A 10,696-nucleotide genomic window follows, 5' to 3' on the forward strand; every position below is an offset into this window, starting at 1 on the left:
GCTAACATACAGTGTATACAGTGTGCTCTTGGCTTTGGGAGTAGATTCCCATGATTCATCGCTTACATACAACACCCAGTGCTCATCCCAACAAGTGCCCTCCTCAATGCCCATCACCCATTTTCCCCTCTCCCCACACCCCCCCCATCAACCCTCAGTTTGTTCTCTGTATTTAAGAGTCTCTTATGGTTTGTCTCCCTCCCTCTCTAAACTATTTTTCCCCTTCCCTTTCCCCATGGTCTTAAGTTTCTCAAATTTCACATGAGTGAAAACATGATATCTGTCTTTCTCTGACTTATTTCACTCAGCATAATATCCTCCAGTTCCATCCACATTGTTGCAAATGGCAAGATTTCATTCTTTCTCATTGCCAAGTAGTATTCCATTGTATATATAAACCACGTCTTCTTTATCCATTCATCAGTTGATGGACATTCAGGCTCTTTCCATTCCTCAAAAAACTAAAAGCAGAACTACCCTACAACCCAGTAATAGCACTACCAGGAATTTATCCAAAGGATACAGGAGTGCTGATTCATAGGGGCACTTGTACCCCAATGTTTACAGCAGCGCTTTCAACAACAGCCACATTATGACAAATGTTTTAAACATTAAACCAGTCCCAGAATCTACCTTAAGGCAAAAGTTTCACTCTGAGGGAAGGAGTTGCTAGCTGTTGGCACAAACACCAGCTTTCTCTTCCTTGCCTCTCTGCAGTGAGGTGTGGCCATGTTAGCTAAGGGAGCATGAGTGGAAATGATAATGTGCTATTTCCAGATCACAGCTTTGATAAAAGTTTTCCCTTTTCTACTGACTGGGATATAAATACCTGTAAGGCCTTAGGACAGCCCTTCTCCAACAGGGTTCCTGTGCCATCAGGTTTTCATTGTATGCGATGAATGTGAAAATTGTCACCCGAACTAATTTCCTGAAACTTCCTTCTCTAGAGAACTCAGGGAAAGGCTGCTCTAGAGGATGACAGGGCTGAATGATCACAGGAAGCTGGGTCCCTGAGTAACTATGGAGAAATCCTAACATAAAGGAGAAATAAATGGGTCATGATAAATTTTGAGGTCTATTAGTTTCAGTAGCTAACATTACTCCAACAACAGATCACCCTCAACTGACTCCCTTAATGCAAATCTGTTGTTTACACCCACCCCCCTTTCAGTGATAAGGCACACAAATTGAATATCCATGCTTGTGTTTTCCTCCACACAGTACAAATGGTTTATGTAATTCTAATACAGTGGTGATTTTATGGTCAACACAAAGTGTAACTCTTAAGTTTTAATGAAAAAGAAAGTTAATTACAAATTCAATTACAATTTCAAGGAAAAAGATGTATCTATACGCCAACTTTACATACATACATACAGAAAAACTGGACTTTGAAGCGCTAACATTTCAAAGTGTTCAAAGTGTTCACCCACTCTACACAAACCTAGTATTGGGTTACTGCCGCTGATTTTAAAAATAGCAAGTGGATACGCTTTTCAGATGCAGAGCGTTGTCTTACATTTGTACCACTCACCACGGCTGTTACCATTCTTAGCACCTGGGGTCACCGGGATATAATCCAAAGCAAACTAGCCTAGAATTTTAGGGAAAAACACTTTTTAGGAACGTCATTACCTATTGTTTCCTTTCCTAAGAAGAAGCTGTCCCCACGCGCATGATTCTGAACAGCATGTTGATGTTGTTGCTTCGAATTGCATCCCGACAAGCAGTGATCACCTGGTTCTTTGGTTTTCCGACTGTGTGGGATGAAACATCCAATCAGTACAATCCAAAAGATCATTCAAAGTGACATTATAAATCAGAGGCCAGCTTTAAAACAGCATACAACCAGGGAAGAAAAGAGATATATGGTGTGCAAATTTAACTGATTTATCTTACCACTCCCTAAAAAAGGTATCTTTGTGAGGGAATTTATCACAAACCACACCTACAGACCATCTACAACCTAGAAATGAAGTCGGTTCTATAGAAAAGAATCAAAGCTTCTATCTACCTAGCAAAGGTTATTTCTAAAAGAAGGTCAAAGCACTGACCCAAACAGCAGATTTCAGGTCTAAATCTCTGGCTATATTTCGGCTGCTTTTGGTTTATTCTATTACTCTTTCTCTAAATTTTAAGTTGGATACTTAGCTCATTAATTTTCAGCCTCCCTTTTTAAAAAAATAGGTATATTTGAGGTTTTCCTTTGGGGTATATGTCGCTAGGTTTTTCTTGGAAAACACAGCAAGACCTAAGAAAAGGCGCTGAAAGTTTTCCTGCCTCTGAAGTCTGCAGACTGACTAAAGCCAAACAGGCCGGCCAAGGTCAAGTGGCTTCCACTGAGCTGAGTGTTAACATGTGTGCCGCTCTCGGCCCCAATATGAATTCTTGAAGCCACCACTACCTCTAATGGTTCTCACCCCAAAATCACAGACTACTTAGGGTGCTACAAAAAGAGACTTACCCCGCAAACGACCTGCTCTTTGAATGGCCTGATTTACTGCTTTGAGGTTCCCCAGTAGCTCTGTGTGATTGTTACAGCGAATTTTGTATCCATTTAGCAAGTCTTTATTAAGGTCGTATAGTTCCATGTAGCGATTCTTCATGGTTTTCCTGTGTAAATCAACATCAGTGTATGAACCTCATCATACCCCAATATGGCAGGCTTACATGAGAAAACCTGTAAACTTCTTACGTACATAAAGACACCAATTTTTTTAGCTTTGAAATGTTTGCTTTGACAACATTGAGAAAGTTTCCATCAACATATTCTATTTCCTCCAAATAAATGGAACACAAATGGCCTTTCTTGTTTATTGGTCCACGGTTTGTTTGAATTTAGGAACCAACAATTAATAAACGCCCGCTGGGTGGGGGAGTAAAGAAAAGTAGGCAAGGCAGTAAGCTGGCTTCACAGTTTCTGATTAATATTCACTGGGCAAAAGTGACCTTATTCTTAATATTTTTAGACAACTGGTAAATTCAACTTCAAATTTCATCAAAGTTTTAAAAACAAAGGCATAAAGGGGCACCTGGGTGGCTCAGTTAAGTGTCTGACTTCGGCTCAGGTCATGAGCAGGTTCGTGAGTTCAAGCCCCGCATCGGGCTCTGTGCTGGCAGCTCAGAGCCTAGAGCTGCTTCAGATTCTGTCTCCCCATCTCTCTCCCCTCCCCCACTTGTGCTGACTCTCTCTCTCTCTCAAAAATAAATAAACATTAAGTAAAATAAACTAAAAACTAAAAACAAAGGCATAATATTAAAACCACAATGAGATATTACTACACAATGAAAATGATTAAAATAAAATAAACTGGTAAAGCCAAATGCTGATAAGGATGTGGAATGACTAGAACTCTCCCGCACTGCTGATGGGAATGCAAAATGTACAGCTACTTTGTGAAATGACTGCGAAGTTTCTTAGGAAGTTAACTATACACTTACCAAATGACCCAGAAATACCATTATCAAGTATTTACCCAAAATAAATGAAGACATGTCTATAAAAAAACTGTATGCAAATGTTTGTAGTAGCTTTATTCACAATCACTGAAGTATGGAACAACTCAAATGTCTATTAAGTGGTGAGTGGATAAACAAAATATGGTATATCCATTCAGTGGAACAGTACTATGCCCAGCAATAAAAAAAGAACAAATTACTGACACATGCAACAACATGGATCCATCTCAAAGGCATTAAGGTAAGTGGAAGAAGCCAGGCTCAAAAGGCCTATACTATATGATTCCATTTATGTGACATTTTGGAAAAGATAAAACCACAGGGAGAAAAATCAGATCAGTGATGGCCAGGGACTAGAGGTTAGGAGAGATACTGATGCAGAGAGACAAAAGGGCGATGGAAATATTCTACATCTTGACTGTGGTAGCAGCAACATGGTTATACGTGTTTCTCAAAATTTACTGAACTGTAAACCTTAAAAGGGTGAATTTTCTGCGTGGATATAGTAAATTATATATCAACTAAATTGGCTTTAAAAAATAAAACACATACATCTGAGAGCCTCTAAATGAAATATAAATAATTCAGGAAAAATGGAATTTAGAGGTTGGTGGTCACTTTCCTCCATTTTAGCAGTCAAATGCCTAAGGCCAACAATAGCTCTCTGACTGAAAAAGAAAAAAAAAAAGCCAGAGACAGAGTTAAACAGGGGCCCTAGAGGTAGCTGGCCAGAAAAAGCAGAAACCTAATATACCTCAAAGAAAATAATGGGAAAAAAACAAATTACAAAGAGGCAAACCAGTCTCGATTTACAAAGGATGCAATTTTACATCTGGAAAAACTGTAACATAATTTAGTAAAGTAGTAGATTATCAAATCAATATACAAAAATCAGCAGTGTTTATATACTCAAAAAAAAATATATATATATAGGGGCACCTGGGTGGCTCATCAGTTAAGTGTCCAACTTGGGCTCAGGTCATGATCTCAGGTTCATGAGTTTGAGCCCTGCATCAGGCTCTGCGCTCTCAGCACAGAGCCTGCTTCAGATCCTTGTCTCCCAGTCTCCCTCCCTCCCCACCCCGCCCCTCCCTTGCTTGCTCTCTCTTCTCTCTCTCTCAAAAATAAACACTAAAAAAAAAACAACAAGATATAATGTGGAAGAAAGATCCTATTTACAACTGCAAAAATAAAATAGGCACAAACTTAACAAAGTCTGATACCTATACGAAAGACCTACAACATGACTTGAACACATAAAGACAGAGCGTGCTCTTAGTAAGACTGAACATCCTTGTAACAACGTCAGATCAAGTTAATAAACTTAACATGATCCCAGTAAAAACACTTATCTTTTTTTTCTGGAGCTAAAAAACCTGGTGATAAAGTTCACTGGAAAAGACAAGCACAAGCAGCCAGGAAAACCATGAAAAGGAAGAGCAACCTAGCCACACCAGGTAACATACAAAGCACTTCCCATACAAAGTAAGGAAAAGAATGGCACTCCCAAATGAAGAGCAAGACAGACCAAGAAAACTGGATAGGAAATCCAGAAATAGACCCAAGTGCATGTGGAAACATGATGCATGATAAAGGTATCTCAAATCAGTGGGAAATGGACTTTTAAAGTAGGCGTATTGAAACAGCGCGGAGAAAGAGAAAACTGAACTTAATCACTGTTATGCTGAAAACCAGGATAAACTCCAACCGAAACAGGGATTTAAATGTAAAAGAGGAAAACATACAGGTATTTAAAAAATAGGTTAATTACTCTGAATTCGGTGTAGAAGTTTAAGGAAAAGACTAGCCAATTTGACTACATAAAATTTTCTTAAAACTTCTACGTGGCAAAACCAAAAATAAATTTTATTTTATTTTTTAAATAATATCCTTTATTTTAACCAGGGCACTTACATATTTTTTTTCTGAGTTGTTTTTTTTTTTTTTTAATGTTTAGTTTTGGGAGAGAGAGACAGCTTGAGTGGGGAGAGGCAGAGAGAGGGAGACACAGAATCCGAAGCAGGCTCCAGGCTCTGAGCTGTCCGCACAAAGCCCAAGGTGGGGCTTGAACTCACAAACCATGAGATCATGACCTGAGCTGAAGCTGGAAGCTTAACCCACTGAGCCAGCCACCCAGGCTCCCTAAAAATAAATTGTTAAAAATCTAATAAGCAAAGGACAAATACAAATGAAAACCTGGGGGAAAATATGCATTTCCTATCACAGATAAAGGATTAATAAACCTAATACATAAACAGACAAGATAAACAGTTCACACACAAAAAGAAAAGCCAATGGCCCTTAAAACAATGAAAAGATGCTCAACACTGCTCGCAATAAAACAAATGAAAATTAAACCCACAATGAGACCACTTCTCACCCACTGAACTGGTAAAAACCCAAGAGTGTGCCAACATACTCTATTGGCAAGGCTGAAGAGAAACAGGCACTCTCATACATTACTTCTGAGAATGCAAAATGACAGAACACCTAATGGAAGAGAATTTGGCAATATCTTGCAAAATTCTGTACGCATTTATCATTTATCCTGGCAATTCCATTTCAGGACTTGTTCCCAAAGGTATCTCGGCAAAAATATGAAAAGATAATATAACAAAGCTATGCGCTGCAACATTATCCATAAGAGCAAAAGAGCAATCCAAATGGAGGGAACTGGCTGAACAAACATCCAGAGCATGAGTGCTGCGCAGCCGTAAATACAATGAATAGTATTTCTGTGTGTGACTATGCAGTGAGCACCATATTTTTAATTGTAAAACACCAGGCGGGAAAGAGTACATGCTATGATCTATCTATAGAGTGAGAAGATGAGCGTGTGTGTGTGTGTGTGTGTGTGTGTGTGTGTGTGTGTGTGTATTCAAATTTTGACTGGTTATTTATAGTAAAAGGGAGGGAATAGGATGAAGGTGACAGGAATGAGAAGTTGGACACTTTTTTTAATTTTTTAAAGGTTTTTATTTTTGAGAGAGAAACAGAGCGCAAGCAGGGGAGGGGCAGAGAGAGGGAGACACCAAATCCAAAGCAGGCTCCAGGCTCTGAGCTGTCAGCACAGAGCCTGATGCGGGGCTCAAACTCATGAACCACAAGATCATGACCTGAGCCAAAGTCAGACCCTGAGCCAACTGAGAAAAGTTAGACTCTTCTGCATATTGTTTTATAGAGCTGACTCTACATAAAAGTTTTAATAAATGTGTAATAAAATTAAACCCAAAAGAAAAAAAATGCCAATTCTCCCAAGACCAAAAGCAAAATGAACCAAATGAACCTAACTGTAGATAAATTTGTGGCATAACCAAAAAGGGGGGAAGTATTTCAGATACAATAACTTGACTAAAAATCCCTATTGGAATATACTCTAAAGATACAAAAAAAACTAGAAAAAAAAGTTTTTACTGTTTTCAGCACTCCTATTGTTGATGTTGATACTATTCATCAGCCACACTGGTATTATACTAGCAAACAGTCACGTTGATACTGGTTAGAACCAAGATTTTTCAATGTGAGAAAGAAGAGATATACTTTAAAATAAAAACTAAGAGCCCGCATTCATAAATCTGAAACGAAAACAGAATGAACTCATGATAGTCTCACAATAAAAATATATACATTTCCTGGTTCTACCCATTGAAAAGTCCAGAAACAGTAACCGCCCAGAGGGCGGTGCCCAATGGGCACCTCTCATGCACAGACTATAATCTCTAAATACCAATTCCCACTAAAAGTAACCAAGACTCCTTAAAGAAATGGCTGCTTCCAGATTCAGAAAGATGTACCAGATAAGCCTAAAATATTTTGTACAAGAAAACAAGGACCTAACAGAAAAATTGGCTATGGCCAAAGGTAGCTGTAGCCAACCTGAAAAGGTTTCCGGTGGCCTAAGACAGGACAATTTGGCCATTATACAGAGTAACTAGAATGGACTGAGCACATTAAATATGTTAAAATATATGAGTTTATAAGGATTTAAAAATCTCACTGGTTAGCACAGATGCTAGAGAACCAACTCATTAGCTTAAAGCTGATAAATAATCCTTACAAACTATACCTCAGGGGGCAAAATAATCATTAATTCGTAAGGGAATGTTATGCTTCATAGAAGTATTTTGCTAAAAATGAAGAAAAAAATAACAGAATTAGAATATCACTGTTTTGCAAACTCCTAAAGAAATAATGGATCTACGTAATGATCATCAACGACTGGCAACAGAATAGAAAGAGACAACCAGGCATTATATGCTCCCACGTAGAAGTACACAACACCACTTATGAACTATTCTTGCCAAAAAGTTGAACCTGAGAGGGGCGCCTGGGTGGCGCAGTCGGTTAAGCGTCCGACTTCAGCCAGGTCACGATCTCGCGGTCTGTGAGTTCGAGCCCCGCGTCGGGCTCTGGGCTGATGGCTCAGAGCCTGGAGCCTGTTTCCGATTCTGTGTCTCCCTCTCTCTCTGCCCCTCGCCCGTTCATGCTCTGTCTCTCTCTGTCCCAAAAATAAATAAACGTTGAAAAAAAAAAAAAAGTTGAACCTGAGTTTAACCAACCCTCTGCATCTAACTACCATTTTGACAGAAATCCAGGGGACAAGAATACTACTAAACATTATCACAAGGATGCAATCAGCAAAATCCAAAATGGGACACCACAGAAGAGGGAGAGGGCTGGGAAAAAGAATAAAAAAGAATAAGCAACATGTGGATTAAAAGAGACTTAATTTTTTTTTAATTTTTTTAATGTTTATTTGTTTTTGAGAGGCAGAGAGAGACAGAGCGTGAGCGGGGGAGGGGCAGAGAGAGACAGAAACACAGAATCTGAAGCAGGCTCCAGGCTCTGAACTGTCAGCACAGAGCCCGATGCAGGGCTCGAACCCACAAACCCCAAGATCACGACCTGAGCCGAAGTCAGACACTTAACCGACTGAGCCACCCAGGTGCCCCTAAAAGAGACTTAATCTTTGGTCTTTGCTTGAACAAACTAATTTAAAACATACACACACGCGCACGCGCGCTCACGTGCGACAACTGGGGAAATTAAACACTGACTAGGTTATTTTGTGATATTAAGAAATTATCTTACAGGGTGCTTGGGTGGCTCAGTCAGTTAAGCATCCAACTTCGGCTCAGGTCATGATCTCATGGCCTGTGAGTTGGAGCCCTGCATCTGGCTCTCTCTCAGAAATAAATAAAACATTAAAACAAAATAAAACAAGAAAAAAGAAATTACTTTACAGTTTTCTAAATGTGATAATGGTATTGTGGCTAGTGTTTTTCAAAGGCTCACTGTCTGAAATATTTATGGCCGAAAGGATATGATGTCTGGAATTTGCTTCTAGATAGTCCAGTGCATGGGAGAGGAAGAAGGTGAGTGCGGCGATAAAGCAGGATGGGCCAGGGGGTGACCAGGACTGAAGCCGGGTGGCGGGGGTATAGGAAATCACTGTATTACCTCATCTACTTTTGTATGTGTCTGAAACTTTCAACAATGTTAATTCTTTTAAAATCATTTACTTCTGAGCAACACCATTTTAACGTATGCCGATAATTCAGGCCTTTCAGGAAAAAGCCTAAGCGGCACCCTGGGTGAACCCTTGCCTCTAATGTACACAAACTTCATCCATCCCTGGTGTCTTACTCTATCCACCTCAGTACTTTAGTGCCGAGACAAATTCTGCAAGAAGCTAGACCTGCACATCTTTGTGGTTTTTTTTTTTTTAACTGTTTTATTGTAAAATGTAAAACACATTCGGAATAGTTCACACAACAAATGTTTGTTAACCAGGTCCAGAAACAGAACATTGCCACAACCCGGAAGCTTCCCGATGGGCTCTTTCTGAACACAGTCCCTCCTCCCCTGACAGAAAATACTGTCTTATGTGGTAATGTCTTCGCTAGGTTTCCTTACATCTTCTTCACCTATGTATGCTTCCCACATGATACACTTTTTAGTGTCGTCTGTTTCCAAAGTACATAAAAGGAAGCATTTTGTACACGTTCTTTTGAATCTTACTTCTTTCAATTTCCCTTATGCCTGTAAGATTTGTCCATGTTGTCATATGTCATGGAGACAGATGCCATATTTCATGGTACAACTATATTATAATTTAGCCATCACATTGTTGATGGTACTTTGTGGACTGTTTCCACTTTGGTATTCTTATGAGCAATGCCTCAGGAACACTCTCATACAAGCATCCTGGTGTATATGCGCAGAAGTGTTTCTAGGTTATAAACCGGGAGTAGAATTCCCGGGTCACAGGGAATACACATATTCAACTTCACTGATGATGCCAAGTTATTTTTCAAAGTCACTGTACCAATGTGCACTCCTACCAGCAGCATTTGAGAGCTGTTACTCCGTATTGCTGACATTTTTAAACTCGCACCTGTCAGGTAAATACTCACATGTCCCTCATCAGACGCGCATCCTCAGCTCGGACCAGCAAACTTCGAATCAGGTTAGAATTATCAGCCATCTCCGCACTAAGCTTCTGATGCACCGAATGATATTCATCCACCTGGAAACCACGAACACTCAGGAATGAAAAAGACCTCACAGACTCCTTGAAAATTAGTCAGATTGAGAAGACACTATCTGCCACACACAGAGGCAGATACCTCTCTACCTTGTTCACCTACACCATCTCGACTCTCCCCCACGGTTTCACCTCACCAATGAATTATCAGTCTATACCACCTCCCGCACTCAAGATGACACTCCATCTGGACCTCTCCACCAGGAGCCCTAGCAACATGTATATTAACATTTGAGAGATCTGGGGTGAGAATGCGGTTATAACTGAGGACCAGTCACTATCCTTTTTTCTTTTTTTTCTTTTGGATTTGGGTTGTTGGAAAGCACTAAACCAAAGAGCAAGGTGAATACAAGAGATAAGATGAGTGGCTAGCAAAGGAAAAGGTTAATATGACGTTTGTTTAACTGTAAACCAAAGAAAGCAGGGTGGTCAGGAGCTAAACCCCTCACCTCTATAAAAGAAACCCTTTAACTAGTGGGCCCTCTCAAACTAATTCAACTGTAACAATTTTCAAAAATTCTTTAGAACATGGCTATCCAGGGGCGCCTGGGTGGCTCAGTTGGTTAAGCGTCTGACTTCAGCTCAGGTCATGATCTTGCAGTCCGTGAGTTCGAGCCCCGCATCGGGCTCTGTGCTGACAGCTCAGAGCCTGGAGCCTGTTTCAGATTCTGTGTCTCCCTCTCTCTCTGG

At 40.0% G+C, this 10,696-nt stretch overlaps 1 protein-coding gene across 2 annotated transcripts in view; it reads right to left on the minus strand.

Annotated features, from left to right (window-relative positions):
* Nucleotides 1-514: 514 nt before the first annotated feature.
* BBS2 (Bardet-Biedl syndrome 2) overlaps nucleotides 515-10,696 on the minus strand; it is a 33,918-nt gene continuing 23,736 nt past the window's right edge. The window contains exons 15-18 of one of the 2 annotated variants that reach the window (XM_040498056.1): nucleotides 9,876-9,988; nucleotides 2,465-2,613; nucleotides 1,636-1,757; nucleotides 515-1,031 (exon numbers count right to left, since the gene is read on the minus strand). In XM_040498056.1, the coding sequence (XP_040353990.1) occupies nucleotides 1,651-1,757; nucleotides 2,465-2,613; nucleotides 9,876-9,988 (369 nt within the window). In that variant the 3' untranslated portion in view covers nucleotides 515-1,031; nucleotides 1,636-1,650. Of the gene's footprint in view, nucleotides 1,032-1,253; nucleotides 1,758-2,464; nucleotides 2,614-9,875; nucleotides 9,989-10,696 lie in introns of those variants that run through there. The other variant, XM_040498055.1, reaches the window with a different exon arrangement.

Source organism: Herpailurus yagouaroundi, unplaced genomic scaffold (genome assembly GCF_014898765.1).
Source record: "Herpailurus yagouaroundi ecotype Mexico unplaced genomic scaffold, PumYag 190, whole genome shotgun sequence".
Classification (NCBI taxonomy): Eukaryota; Metazoa; Chordata; class Mammalia; order Carnivora; family Felidae; genus Herpailurus; species Herpailurus yagouaroundi.